The 14,702-nt window shown below is 50.1% G+C and overlaps 2 protein-coding genes across 3 annotated transcripts in view; both read right to left on the bottom strand.

Annotated features, from left to right (window-relative positions):
* The window catches only part of LOC111944857 (uncharacterized), a 45,586-nt gene extending 43,232 nt beyond the window's left edge, over positions 1-2,354 (bottom strand). The window contains exon 1 of the mRNA XM_086865139.1: positions 2,249-2,354. The gene's annotated coding sequence lies outside the window, so the exon portion shown is untranslated. The remainder of the gene's footprint in view (positions 1-2,248) is intronic.
* Positions 2,355-5,088: 2,734 nt separating this feature from the next.
* Positions 5,089-13,413, bottom strand: LOC147649072 (uncharacterized). Of its 2 annotated transcripts, none has more exons than XM_086865025.1 (8): positions 12,810-13,413; positions 11,033-11,386; positions 9,823-10,122; positions 8,276-8,463; positions 7,755-7,875; positions 6,540-7,123; positions 6,073-6,186; positions 5,089-5,702 (listed from the first exon to the last, which is right to left on the bottom strand). In XM_086865025.1, the coding sequence occupies exons 1-6, from the start codon at positions 13,321-13,323 to the stop codon at positions 7,053-7,055; spliced, it is 1,548 nt and encodes a 515-aa protein (XP_086721151.1). In that variant the 5' UTR covers positions 13,324-13,413; the 3' UTR covers positions 5,089-5,702; positions 6,073-6,186; positions 6,540-7,052. The 2 variants fall into 2 exon arrangements, with proteins under 2 accessions (XP_086721151.1, XP_086721152.1); XM_086865026.1 differs by having other exon boundaries at positions 6,482-7,123; positions 12,810-13,407.
* Positions 13,414-14,702: the final 1,289 nt, after the last annotated feature.

Genomic DNA, 14,702 nt, shown 5'->3' with positions numbered 1-14,702 from the left:
AATGAAGAAGCTAGTAGCAGTGGTACAGGAGGAAGGAAAAGGGAAAGGAAAGCACAGACAAGGACCACCCAAACGAGGCCCATCTCAACAGGGTAGAGCCAAATGTGTGTACTGTGGAGAATTTGATCACTGGAAAAATGAGTGTCCAAAGTGGAAGTGAGATGGCCAAAAGAAAGAAGGGAAAGGAGGGGTGGTTGCAGTCACACATCCACAAGAAAATTGAAGGGGAGCCGGGGAGTCCACCCCAACAGACCCCCTGGTTATAAAAATGAAACTGAGGGAAAAAAGAGAAAGAAGTAGAATTTTTGGTTGATACTGGAGCAACTTACTTGGTGTTAAATAAGGCCTTGATAGCTGTGAGTTATGATCAAAGGGTGGGGTAGTTTAGCATTTAGGGAAAGAAGTGGGAAACACCCACAGCAGTGATTCCTCTGAGAGAGGCTGTGGGGAGTTCCTGCTGTGCTTGAGATCAAGCCAAGAGCTGCCCAGTTCTGACAACTGACAGCATTGTGCACCACTGAAAAGGAACTTCACCTTTGTGAATGCCTCCTTTTAAACACCCAAGCCCAGGAACTGGTCTCTTTCTTTGCAGCCTTGAAAGGCAGCAGAGCTGTGGTGTGGCTGGCCCCGCTCCCCCGTGGCCTGTGCGGCCTGGGGGGGCCTGGGCCGGAGCCCAGCTGCTCCCGGGGGGAGATGGAGACTGCGGGATCCCCCCCAGGCCAGGCCAGGCTCTGCTGCGCTGCTGGCTTTCCCGGGAAGCCCTCCGGGTCCCGTTCCAGCGGGGTGGCCAAAGCCCTTCCCAGGGGAGCCCCCGGCCCCCAGGCTGGGCCAGGCCACGGCTGATGACACTCGCCAACACCCCCCCTGCCCCCCGGCCCGCACAGACAGCTCCTGAGAGCTGGCACCAGCCACACCTGAAATCCCACACCACCACTGCCTGCCATGGCTTGGGACACATTTAACCCTTGCACTGCACACAGGAGACCTGCAGACTTTAATCCTCTCTCCAGGAAAAGAAAAGAACCAAGTGACACGTAAAAAGACAACGTGAAACATCAAGGTCAGTAAAAGAAGGAATCAAGCCTCAGGTGGAAGGAGAATGAGGAGATGCTTTAATAACCCTAAGTAGTCTTTTTGTAGGGCCATGGAGATGATTAATAATGTTCTGAAAAATAACTCCTTGAATCCATGAAGGAATATTGGGGATTGAAGTATTCAAGCTGTAGATCTGGGCAAAGGTATCCATTGATGAAGCCAAGCAGATGGTGGAGTAGCTGTGATCCCATGAGAGCTTGAACAGAGAGAGAGGGAGATGAGAGCTGATGAAGACCCTTTGCCCCCAGGGAGAGAAGAAGAAAACCTCTGTCCTCAGAGATGAAGAGAACCTTTGCCTTTGAATAACTCATCCCGAAAATAGTACCCCTTAGCTCATGGCCCATGAACACACCTCTGAGTGGTGTGAAAATGGGAGGAGAGGGCAGAGTTTGTGCCCTCATGACTGGCATTTGTAGAAATGAAAAGCCACAAGAAAACCATTTCCTGTGGGTAATTCTCCATGGCATGACAAGAGAAAACTCCTCTCCCTGCACAGACTGATGAAAAGACTATTGTATAGTTGGCACTGCTTTAACATCCCAGGTTTTGTCTCTGCCGTGTCACTTGGGAAAGGAAAAATTGGGTGGGGGGGGGAAGAAAGGTTTCTGGAGGTTTTTAGCTTGTTTCTTATTCTTGTAGTCCTGTTCATAAAGGTTCTTTATTCTTTTTAAGTTTTAAGCCTGTTTTACCCTTCTCCTAATCCATATCTCACAGCAAGAAGGAAGGAAGTACTCTGGTGATTTTAGATGGAGCTAAAACCCACCACACTCAGCCACTCCTGACAGGACTTGTGCTCCAGACCCCTCAGCAGCCTTGTTGCCCTTCTCTGGACACGCTCCAGCCCCTGCATGGCCTTCCTCAGTTGGGGGCCCAGGACTGGACACCGCACTCGAGGTGTGGCCTCAGCAGTGCCCAGCACAGGGGAAGAATCCCTGCCCTGCTCCTGCTGGCCACACCATTTCTGATCCAGGCCAGGGGCCATTGGCCTTCTTGGCCACCTGGGCACACTGCTGCCTCATGTCCAGCCTGCTGGCCAACAGTGGCCCAGCTCCCTTTCTGCCTGGCCGCTGTCCAGCCACTCTGTCCCCAGCCTGGAGCACTGCAGGCCTTGTTGTGGCCAAAGTGCAGGAGCCGGCACTTGGTCTTGTTCAACCTCACCTTGTTGGCTTTGGGCCCTGCATCCAGCCTGTCCAGCTCCCTGTGCAGAGCCCTCCTGCCCTCCAGCACATCCACACTCCCAGCCAGCTTGGTGTCAGAATGGTTCCATGAGGCCCTGCAGTGTCACAATGGTCTCCACGGTTCCATGACACTCCGTGGAGTCACAGTGGATCCTTGGTGCTTTGGGCCCCAATTGGATGATGATTTTGTGAACCCTGCCTTTTACCCTGCCCAGGATATCTCTGATTAGCTGATGCTTTGTACCCTCCCTTTGAACCACCTCCATATTTCAGCTGTCGCACGCTCACATTTTCTGTCTTTTGCCCCCAATATTCCCCAGAGCAATAAATCCTCTATTATCCCATACACAAGACCTCCCTCTCGTCCTTGCCTCCTCAGAGCACAGACTGACAGCCAAAAGCCGTAGAGTGAGTACTCTAGTCACACCTGGGCTCATCCTGCTCCTGGGGTGTGACCCACTCCTGTGCAGGCCCAAGTGACAGAGCCAGATCAGCTCCCGTGAGATGTGATATATTCTCCTTCACAGAAGCAGCAACGTTAAGCTCTCATTCAGCTTTCACCTCTCTACTTTTCTTTCTGCAGGACGTAACGACATCCTTAAACATTTCCTGAGTTGCCTGTCCCTCTGTCCAAAGGTGATGCACCCTCATCTTTTTCCTGAGTTCCTGCAAAAGCTCCCTGCCCAGCCAGGCCAGGCATTTTCCTCACTAGCTCACTCTGGTGTTGGAGTCTGAGATACAGAGTGTGTGCCCTTGTTTCTAATACTTAATTCTAGGATTCGAAGAAACACTTAATTTCATATGACATGAAATTCATGAGCATGTTTTCATGGTGATACATGAAAACAAATGTTAAAGCTAGACAGGAAAAGTATAAGTGTGTAAATTAGAAATTTCCTTAAATCACTGGGTGAAAAAGTAGTTTAGAGAACAGGAGACAAGATGGAAGATTTAGGGTGTTGTCTCTTGTCCTTCTCCTTGCTTCTTTATGTTCTTCCCTTAAGGGTTTTTGGGTAGTAGTAAGTGATTGGGTCAAAAATGCCGCAGTGCAGCGCACAGGTGTTGGGTCTTTGGGTCACTAAGAAAAATAATTGAGTTGGCATCTGTTAATTGGGTAAACAGACATATAAAAGACCTGAAGAGGATCTTTGTTAGCCATTTTACCCTCTTCTATCATAGTGCACATAGCTCCTTGTACCTTGTAATGCTGATAAAAGAAGAATAAACAACTGAGACCAAACAAGAGAAAACTGCCTCTCTCTCGTCAATCTTCAGTTGAAAGGGAAAAAGAACCTAATCCAAAAGTCCCTAACGAGACACCCAACAGCAAGGGTTCTCTCAGCTGCAGATGACGATCGATGAGGACCTACAGAGGATTGAAAGATCCATCTTTCTTTTAGAGAAGTCACTGTCCTCACTCTCTGAGGTTGTCTTACAAAATAGATGTGGGCTAGAACTTCTGCTAATGCAGCAAGGAGGCCTCTGTGCCGCCCTGAAAGAAGAGTGTTGCTTTTATGCTGATCACACCGGAGCGGTCAGAGATTCTATGGCTGAACTGAGGGAAAGATTAGCCCAGAGAAAGAGAGATAGAGAGGCCCAACAAGGGTGGTTTGAATCGCTGTTTAACCAGTCTCCGTGGCTGACCAGCCTGGTGTCCACTCTGATCGGGCCAATCGTAATGATCTTACTGGTGCTAAACTTTGGACCATGTTTTAAATGAGCTTGTGTCTTTTGTCAAGAGCCGACTAGAGAGGGTCAACATCCTGTTTGTAGAAAGACATCAGATGCTCTAAGAATGCACTTGGTCACCGCGTGTGCCTTATTGTTTGTTAATGAAACACTGCGGTGTTGATTTAATAAGTATTTAACCTTTTTACTTAAGTATAGTGCACCTTATATTTTTACTCAAGTCTATTATGTCTACTTTTAAAACTTTTCATAATATAGATAAATTAGATAAAATGATTAAAAACAGATAACGTTAGAACTTACAAGACTAATACAACTCATATTCTAGCAAATTTAGTTAAGCATTAGTAGGGGGGGAAATGTGGTCAGCTAGGGCCCGGCGGTCGGAAGATATCGGGATGTAACGGAAAGATGGAGTCACCCCCCTCCTCCATAGTTTATGGTAATGACCCCCGTAATTAGCCAATAGCACCTAGCTGTGATGAAAGCAGATGGGAGTGACACTGTGAACCTAGGTTATAAAGTGTCAAATTCTCCAGCAATAAATGCCATTTTTGCCATCCATCACATTGGTGTTGGGTGCAAATGGACCCAGTGACCTGGGATTGGTCACTGTGCCATTCCTGAACCAAAGATAGAGCAATCTCTCTTTCCTGGAAGGTGTTCAGCTTTGAACAAACTAGTTTTGCTGAAGATGAGCCTAGGCAGTGGTGAGTTAGAGCATTTGATCAAACTCCCAGAGTATCCTCACATCTGTTTGGACACAATTTCTCTTTGTTTTTTCATTGTGAATGCTTTCTCCTGCCCCGCTGCCTCCTGCTTGGAGTTGTACGCGCAGCAGAGTCCCAGAGTTTTCTCAGCAGGCCTGTGCAGCGAGTTCTGAGCCAACGTGTGGCTCTGCTGCCATCCCAAAGCTGCGCTTTCCTTGCCCAGCCTGAGCGCAAGTGGGGCATGTGCTGGGCGTGGCTGGAGATTTTCATCACCAAAATCCTCCAGCGTCAGGGCATTTCCATCTGCCCATTGCTTTGGAGAGCACAAATCACAAACCACCCATCTCAGCTGATAAATGTCATTGCTTGCAGATTGCTGCAGCCGCACAGCTGAGCTACAAATACACAGGAATCCATTTCAGTTGAAAAATGCCATTTATTACAAATTGCTACACCTGCGCTGACAATACACAACTATCAAAATCTCCATTAAGTTTAAAAAAAGTCATTTATTATATTAGCACAACAATGCCATGTAAAAATATACAAATACCAACTTCAGTTATCAAAAACTTAACTTATTGCTAACCTCTACAAGTCACTATAGGCAACGATTAATGAGGTGTTTAACAACTTCATTTATTACAGATTACAACAAGCTTACAGCCCATATAGAAATACAAAAATATCAGTCTCCCTCTAAATAACCCTGTACTAAGAATTTGATCCATAGAATTATACAACTATACCATTTCATACATGTTTAAATAGAATTAAATACCTCTACAGATACATCTATAACCATCTACAGATGGAAATACAGATTAAATATTACATATTTCATACAATATATATACACATAGATATATTAAACAAAACTATTTGAAAATATACAAATGTCACTGTCCCAATCTAAATATCCATACAACTGCATTTGAACGAATCAGCCGCCCCATCTTCAAAGCCTCTCCCTCAGTCTTTTCCTCCCATGCAGAGCAGCTCTCCTGGACAGGGACAGCAGATGGGACATCTGGGAGGCAAAGGGAACAGCGAGTCAGTGCTGGGACCTTTCCCTTGGCAGCAGCTGCACTTCCAGCAGGGAAGCGAAAATCTCCGAGCCTCCCCAGGAGGGTTGGCAAGAACAAGCAGGCCGAGCGGGCCAGCGTGTGGCGAGCGCAGGCGCGGCGGGACTGTCCCGCAGCCCCCGGCAGCCCGGCACAGCTCCCGGGCCCTGCCGGCACAGCTGCCTTGCCCAAGGACAGCCCCTGTGCCGGCCGGGGCAGCAGCGCTGAGCAGCCCCAGCACGGGCAGGGGCCGCTCCTGCCCGGCCGGGCAGCGCCCACGGCCAAAGCCCACGCCACCCTCAGCCCTGCCCGGCCTCACCAGCCCTGGGGCCTCACCCAGGCTCTCGCGTGGCCCCAGCACATCCCTGCTCACTGCTCTTGCTCCAGGCCTTCAGCTTCTCCCTGCTGGCTCCTCTCAGTGTCTGCCTGTCCTCAAGCTCTTCAGCACAGCTGTGGTGGCAAAAGTGGAGGCTCTGGAATCGGTTCCAAGGCCTGGCAGAGCTGCAGTCCCTGAGCTGTGTGTGCTCCCTCCTGGCCCCCTCCATCCCCTCAGCCCCGCCGTCCTCTCGGCAAAGCCCCAGCCCCCTCTTCAGTTTCTTGGGCCTCTCCCAGGCCTCTCCCCCCGCTCAGTCCCTTCTGAGCCGTTGTGTCCCCTCAGAGCCGGCACAGCCCTCAGCCCGTGCCTCTGTCACCTCAGTGCCACCATGGCCCTCTGCTCCCCCACAGCCCTCAGTGCCCCTCACACCTCAAGGTTTGCAAGGTCCCTTCAGCATCAGCGCCTCCTCAGCCCCCTCAGTCTCAGCGTCCTTCAGCAGCTCCTCACAGGACAGTGCCTGGGGCCAGCGGCAGCTCCCACCGCTCCAGGGACAGCCAGGGCTGCAACTGCTGCTCCGCCTGGCCCGGCCCCAGCTCGGACCCAGCACAGGGGGACACAAGGGGCACAGCGGGAAAAACAAGAGATGAAAAAGGCAGCCAATGAGGAAAGAGGCAAAACCTCTACATACATGTGGACCTCTACATCCACATAGCTCTAACTAAAGAACTATGCACATTTAGAAATGGAACTGTGTGTGCATATAAATGTTACTCTCTACAACTATAAATGTAAATTCGAAAATCTATAAATGTAACTGTATACATAGAAATAAAATCCTATTGCATCCATAACTATACATACAAACTCTACAGATGTATAAATAGATACACCTATAAATACAATTCTATCAATCTCTACTTATAACTATATCGATAAATAAATAATAATAAAAATATCTCTAACTATATTTATAAACAGAGGGATGCCACCTGCCCGATGGTCACAGGCTCTCCCTCTGATCCTTCTTCCCACGCAGGGCAGCCCTTCTGGCCAGGTAGATCACATGGATATCTGGCAAGGAAAGGCAACTCTCAGTCAATGCTGGCCTCCGTGTAGCATTCCCTTTGCAAGTAAACTGTCCTGCTAGCAAAGGCTGTCAAAGATGGCCTGAAAGGCACACTCTCACTTGAGAATGCTCTTTAAAGGGAACAGGGATCCTTCCAAGTTTTCCAGTCTTGTGAAGTTTTGAAGTACGCCAATCAATTCACAACCCTCCCAGTGCAAATGGCACCCCCGAGAGCTTGAAACACAGACAGTGCCAGCTGCCACAAAGAAGCCCAGCCTTGTTCTTTCTCTGGGCTGACGCAGAGACGTCAGTCCTCACTGCAGTGGCTGAAGCTGAAGGCTGCTGTGAGCTGGGAACCAATTGGGACACGCAGCTTGGTGACACAACTGCCACCAGCTCAGGTTTATTGCCGGCTCTCTTGCCACAGCAGAGGACTCGGTGTCAGAGCCTCTGGAAAAGCATGGAGGGGCAGGGCTCGGGGAGCTTGTGCCAGTGCAGGATTGGAACTAAAGGCACCAGGAAGCACCAACCCTGCTGCAGACAAGAACTCAACTCTTCTGATCTCCCTTCCTGTCAGAGGCAGGCTCAGAGCAGCTGTCTCCCATCTCTCTAAAGCAGGCTGGACTCACTCCTTACCAAGCTCCTCGGGCTCCTGGCCAACGTTCACACAGCTCCCGCAAGCAGGCAAAGCTCCCTCTGCTGCAGCCTTGTTCACAGCCTCCCCTCCTGAAGAGCCACGGGCAACACTAGCATTGACCTGAAAAGAAAAACAGAAAGAAGGAAACGCAAAGATCAACCAATAGATTCTGCAGGGATACAATCAGAGCCTGCCAGATTTCCTTCTGTGCACCAACAAATTGCTTTTGAAAACTGCTATGCACGAGTTTGCAGAAGACAAAGGGTCATCGTGCTTGGCAAGAAGATATGGGCAGTTCTTCCCAGAAAAAGAAGCATCCAAACCTGGCAAACACCTCTCATCCTCACTTAAGGGCTATCCCCCCTTTTTCATTCCCTCTTCCTTAGCAAATCTTGCTTGAACAAGCAAATCCTTCCGTGTCCATTCCCAGCTGAATTCAAGAAGCCTTTGCTTCTCAGCCATGCAACAACATTCAGAAGCTCTCAGTCCAGCCCCTCTCATCCCTGTCCAATGGAGTTACCTGAACAGAGGGAGACCTTTCAGGCACAGATGGTGAAAGCATCTCCTCCAGTGTCTCCAGAACAAGGTCCAGATCCAGCGGTGGCAATTCCTCTTCCCCAGGAGTACTCCATACCCAGCTTGGGGCTCTCCATGCTGCATAACCAGCACTGCCAGCTGGAGCACTGGGGACTGAAGTGCCTGGGGTGGCTGGAAGAATCCAAAAACATGGGTGAGGCTCCAAAATGAGGCTTTGGGACGCAGAGCTTTGTTGCTGCCTTGGATCAAACATCACAGGAAGCGCACAGCAACCTCAACTCCAGAAAGGTATTAAAAACTTCCCAGGGAATTGGAAAAGTGAGCTCTTCCCCTTCAAAAGTATTATCCTAATCAACGTGTACATAGATTAAAGTATGGCTTGTGAAACTGATCTAGACATACACACAGACAAAATCACCTTGAATCACAGCCTTTTGCATCTTCCCAGCAGCTTTGGCATTTGGCTGCTTGAGTTTCTCATCACAAGAGACCACAGAAAGTGCATTCACCCAGGAAGAGGCCAGAGGTGCAGACACACATGCTAAACTTCAACTGCGAGTTTATTCTAAGGAGCAACCATGGAGGTGAGGCCATGGTCTGCAGCTGCAACTGTTCTGGGGACTCACAGCGGGCACTGAAATTTCATAGCATTATTTGCGGGAGAGACTGTTGGAAATGGAAAATCTGCAGCCTTAGAAAAAGCCTGGATTGATGGAGTGATGAAAGTACACAGACATTAGGTAGAGTAATTCTAAACCATTGTTCTTACAGTTGTAAGTAAGAATATGCCTAGAGTAAGTAAGAAATTCTATGAAGTAAAATAGTTGGAGGTATAAAGTGTAATAGTGTGATTTATAAAGTAAGTTAGAGATCTAGGAACTGTTACAGAAGTGTGTGTGAATACGTGACCTGTTAGCTTGTTGGTTAAAAGACAGACGCAGTGTGGCAAAATCAAGTAAAGGTGATAAAAGCTTAATAAGTGAAAACAAACTTGGTGCCAACTGTCTACTGGACTAAAAAGTTATATATTGCCATGCGGAGAAGGAACTCGTAACTTCTTGAGCTGTGGTTGACTTGTTGCCTGTAAATCTCACGCCTCGGGACTGATCTCTTATTGGGCTACTTAAGCAATAAATCATCTCAAAGCACGGTGGTCCCATCCCTTGTATTTCATCTCAACAAAAGACAATCTGTAAACTCTGCAATATCCCATCAGAGTCCTAGTTTGGCTTCATCCAAAGAAAAACGGGAGTTCACCTGACACCGACCAGTTGTGGAGAAATGTTTTTTGCCTTGCCCTTTGACCTCTACACAGAGGCTGCCTGGAAAATGGCCAGAACACCCTCCAAATCTGCAGCAAGGACGGGAAAAGCAGACAGAGATTGTTTTGATATTCATGATCCTGCTTCCTAGTACCCTTGACACCTGATTGTCACAATCAAATGGACACATGACAGAGCACCGCAGCAAACTACTTCAGTCACTTTTTGTGATCTTTCTGAAAAGCCAGGGGAGAGACACATTCCGTACCTGATGGGATGTTGGCTGGCAAGTGCTGCTCTGGAGAAGTGCAGCTGCTGCTCTCTGGAGAGGCCGCAGAAGTGCTTTGATGGTGCGCAGGAAATGGTGGAGTCATGAGCTCTGGCTGGGATTGAAATTTGTGTGTGCCTGGCTGGCCTGATGAAACCCCAAGTCCAGATGTAGCAAACACTTTCTTGGCACGTGCTGGGGAAGCTTCACGCCCTTGAGGATCTGGACTTGTCCTGGAAGGGCCTGGAGGCAGCTCTGAATCCTCAGGTGAGGCAGCACTGCGCTTCTGGCACCAAGGAGCTGTGCAGCAGGGAGGGAAGAAGAAAGGAAGCAAAGGGAAGGCTGGGTCACTACTGCTCCTCAGCTGTGTTTCCCTTGGCAGCAACTGTACTTCTCCCAAGGGAGACAGAAGTTCCCATCCTCCCAAGTAGGGTGAGAAGGAGAAAATTCCCCACATGTTCTGAAGCTTTGCAACAACCAATTCCTTGTCTACTCAGCTCTCCCGTACTTATTCATCTGTCTGGGAAAAGTGTCCCACTGCCATTCCTGGGCAGGAGGCAACTGCCAGAAAGCCAGCTGCCAGCTCTTCTCCCTTCTGCTCCAAAGGCACACAAAAACTTTAGAATCACAGCCTTCCCTATCTCCCCAGCAGCTTTTAGATTTGGCTGCTTGAGTTTCTCAACACAGAAGGCCACAGAACATGCATTCACCCAAGAAGAGCCCGGATCTTCAGGCACACACTGAGAAATTCAACTGGGAGTTTATTCGAAAAGCAACCTTGTAGGTGAGGTCATGTTCTGCAGCTGCAGCTGTTCTGAGGCACACAGCTCATTTCAATGGCACGGCCCGATTTGCAGGCCAGTCAGTCTGAAACATCTGCAATATCCTATCACCGTCCTAGTTGGACTTCATTCCAAGAAACAGGGGAGTTCACCTAACACTGACCACTTGTCTGTCGGGCAAGATTTTTCGCCCTGCCCTTGCACCTCAGCAGACAGGCTGTCTGGGAAATGCCCACAACAACCTCCACATCTGCAGGAAGGACAGGAAGAACAGAGAATCCTTTGGCATTCACAGTCCCACTTCCTAGTACACTTTCTCCGTGATTCTCACTTGAGATCTGGCCATGACAGAGGACTCAGGGAAAACACTTGAAAGGCTCAGTTGCCAGGAGCTATTGGAAAAGGAAGGGTAGAAACTCTTTCCCTACCTGATGGGTGGCAGGCTGGGCTGTGCTGCTGAGAAGATGAGCAGCTGTTGCTCTGTCCAAGGGCCCTGCAAGCAGCTTCAGGGTCGACTGGAGTGAGGTGAACCATGAGCTCAGGATGGCGTTTCAGGTCCAGGCGAACCAGTGGAACTGTGAGCTTGCGGAGATTAAATCTCTGGATGAGCTCTCTTGATGGTTCCACTGGTGAAGCCCCAGCAAGTGCAGAGGTGGCACAGACTTTCTTGGCAGGTGCTGGGGAAGCCTCACTCTCCTGAGCAGCTGCACTTCTCCTGCAAGGACCTGGAGGCAGCTCTGAATCCTCAGGTGAGGCAGCATCGCGCTTCTGGAGCAAGGGAGCTGTGCAGCAGGGAGGGAAGAAGAAAGGAAGCAAAGGGAAGGCTGGGTCACTCCTGCTCCTCAGGTGTGTTTCCCTTGGCAGCAAGTGTGCTTTTGTCAGGGAAGACAAAAGCTCACCTCCTCCCAAAACAGGGTGAGAAAGAAAAATATCACCACATGTCTTGGGGGGTTTGATGCCTATAGAACTTAAGTCAAACTTACAAGCTGCTTCTATAGGTTGAGTTGTAAGATATCTATATAACCTGACAGATCTGTATCACCAGATATCAATAGGACCTGAATCATAATTTCATGGATCTATTTAACCTGATAGAGACTAGTATAACCTGTAGTGGCTAGTGTATGGTTAATTGGTTGCTCAGTGCTGGAGAGAGGGGAAAAAAAATGAAAATCTCACCAGGTGGTCAGTTTCAGAGAGAGGTCAGTACAGTACTAATGAAAAATTAGCAAACATCAAGCCAATTAGCCACAAAATAAAGTAATTAGACCGGTTAGGACCAGACAGACCAAGGAACACCGTAGCTGTGCATGCTCTGAAGAAGAAGTTGAAAAGTTCAGATGCAAAAATGACTTTGGAAGCCTTTGTCAAAGACCCCCAACGACCCCCAAATTGGGGAGGCACAAGCACAGTGAAAAAGAACTATCTATAGCCATGAGATTATACTATGTAAATTCGTTCCAGAGTCTATAATATACATTATAATATATTACATACGATAAATACAATACATTATATTACATTATAATATACAGTATAATATGTGTATATTAGTTCCATATGTTATAATGACATAGTAACACCAAGCAATAATTACTAAATATATCACAGCAATTGAGAAACGTGGATGAATTAGGAGAAGAAATCCTCCTCACCTCCAGCACTGAAATAAACAACTCTACACACACGGGTGTATGGGATTTTATTCACTTTGCAACAAGCAGCTCCCTGTCTACTGAGCTCTCCCCTGTCCGTTCAAGCCTTGGCAGGAGGCAGCTGCCAGAAACCCAAGTGCCAGCTCTTCTCCCCTCTGCTCCAAATGGGACAGGAGGCTCCCTCTCCCGCTGGGGCTGAGCACGCCCAAGCCCTCGGCTCAGCCGCACTCCCGGAGAGCTCCCCGAGCGTCCCAGGGCCGCGCAATGAGCAGCGCCAGCCACGGCACAGGGCCGGGCCGGCTGCCGGCCGAGCGGGCCAGCGTGTGGCGAGCGCAGGCGCGGCGGGACTGTCCCGCAGCCCCCGGCAGCCCGGCACAGCTCCCGGGCCCTGCCGGCACAGCTGCCTTGCCCAAGGACAGCCCCTGTGCCGGCCGGGGCAGCAGCGCTGAGCAGCCCCAGCACGGGCAGGGGCCGCTCCTGCCCGGCCGGGCAGCGCCCACGGCCAAAGCCCACGCCTCCCTCCGCGCCCGCAGCTCCCACCCCGTCTCACCGGCTCTGGGCGGCTGCCCGCTGGGGAAGGCGGGCAGCGACCGCTCCGTGGGGAGCCGCTGGAGGCGGCTGGGCTGGCGGCTCCGCACCTCCAGCCCCGCCGCCAGTCTCTGCCTGTTGGCCCTGGTCAGGCGTTTGATGCGGAGCAGGAGCTCGGGGCGGTCGCGGCGGAAGTTTGGGTTCATAAAGTGGAGCAGAGCCCCGGCATCGCCCGGCACAGCTGAGCCAAGCCATGCCGGCACCTTTTGGAAGCCGTAGAGGTTGAGCTGGCGCACGAAACTGCCAAAATGCGTGGCTTTGAAGGAGTCCGGGGCCGCCCCCGCCCCCTGGCCGCCCCCTCCGTGGGCGCCGGCCGGGCTGAGCAGCTCCCGCTCGAAGAGGAAGCGGTCGATGAGCAAGCCCTGGGCCTGGCTGTCCCAGCGCACGGAGCGGACGCGGGGGCTGTTCACCAGGCGCCACAGCTTGGCGGGGAAGGTGCTGGCATTGAGTCCGGCGGGCAGCGGCAGCTCCGCCATGGCACCGATCTGTCTCCGACTGGCGCCGCAACGGCCGCGGCGCAACGGCCTGAGGGGGGCGCTGCGTTCGGCCCCGCGCGCGCCCGGCGCGGCCCCGGCGCGGGCCGGACTCGGCGAGGACGAGCGGGGCCTGAGGGGAGATAAGGCCAGGTAAGAGCAGGTGAAAAATGCATGTGGGAAACGAGAAATTACATAGGAATTACACTAATTGACAAAGATTCTTACTGTAATAAATGGAATTGATTTTTGCTAACTAAATTGTGCCTGTTCTTCAAGTTAGTTTTAGAAGCAATTGTCAGGAAAATTAATCCACAAACGCCAGAGGTTTATGTCCAAAAAGGAGACAGAGGAGTCCTTTTTTCTTTATTCCAATAAATATTTGACCCAATGACCCAACACCTGTGCGCTGCACTGCGGCATTTTTGACCCAATCACTCACTACTACCCAAAAACCCCTCGGAGAAGAACATGAAGAAGAAAGGAGAAGGACAAGAGACAACGCCCTAAATCCTGCATCTTGTCGCCTGTTCTCTAAACTACTTTTTCACCCAGTGATTTAAGAAACTTTCTAATCTACACACTTACACTTTTCCTATCTAACTTTAGCATTTGTTTTCATGTATCACCATGAAAACATGCTCATGAATTTCATGTCATATGAAATTCAGTGTTTCTTTGAATCCTAGAACTAAGTATTAGAAACAAGGGTGCACACTCTGTATCCCAGACTCCAACACCAGAGTGAGCTAGTGAGGAAAATGCCTGGCCTGGCTGGGCAGGGAGCTTTTGCAGGAACTCAGGAAAAAGATAAGGGATGCATCACCTTTGGACAGAGGGACAGGCAACTCAGGAAATGATTAAGGATGTCGTTAAGTCCTGCAGAAAGAAAAGTAAAGAAGTTAAAGCTCAATTAGAGGTTAACTTTTCTGCTTCTGTGAAGGAGAATATATCGCGTTAGGCTGGAGCTGATCTGGCTCTGTCACTTGGGCCTGCACAGGAGTGGGTCACACCCCAGGAGCAGGATGAGCCCAGCTGTGACCAGAGTACTCACTCTATGGCTTTTGGCTGTCAGTCTGCGCTCTGAGGAGCCAAGGATGAGAGGGAAGTCTTTTGCATGGGATAATAGAGGATTTATTGCTCTGGGGAATGTTGGGGGCAAAAGACCGAAAATGTGAGCGTGCAACAGCTGAAATATGGAGGTGGTTCAAAGGGAGGGTCCAAAGCATCAGCTAATCAGAGATATCCTGGGGAGGGTAAAAGGCAGGGTTCACAAAATCATCATCCAATTGGGGCCCAAAGCACCAAGGATCCACTGTGACACTGCAGGGCCCAAAGCACCAAGGATCCACTGTGACACTGCAGGGCCCAAAGAACCAAGG

Source organism: Cyanistes caeruleus, chromosome 28 (genome assembly GCF_971803275.1).
Source record: "Cyanistes caeruleus chromosome 28, bCyaCae1.hap1.1, whole genome shotgun sequence".
NCBI lineage: Eukaryota > Metazoa > Chordata > Aves > Passeriformes > Paridae > Cyanistes > Cyanistes caeruleus.
The sequence above is the reverse complement of the archived record's forward strand: the minus strand, read 5'-3'. Positions and strand labels throughout refer to the sequence as shown.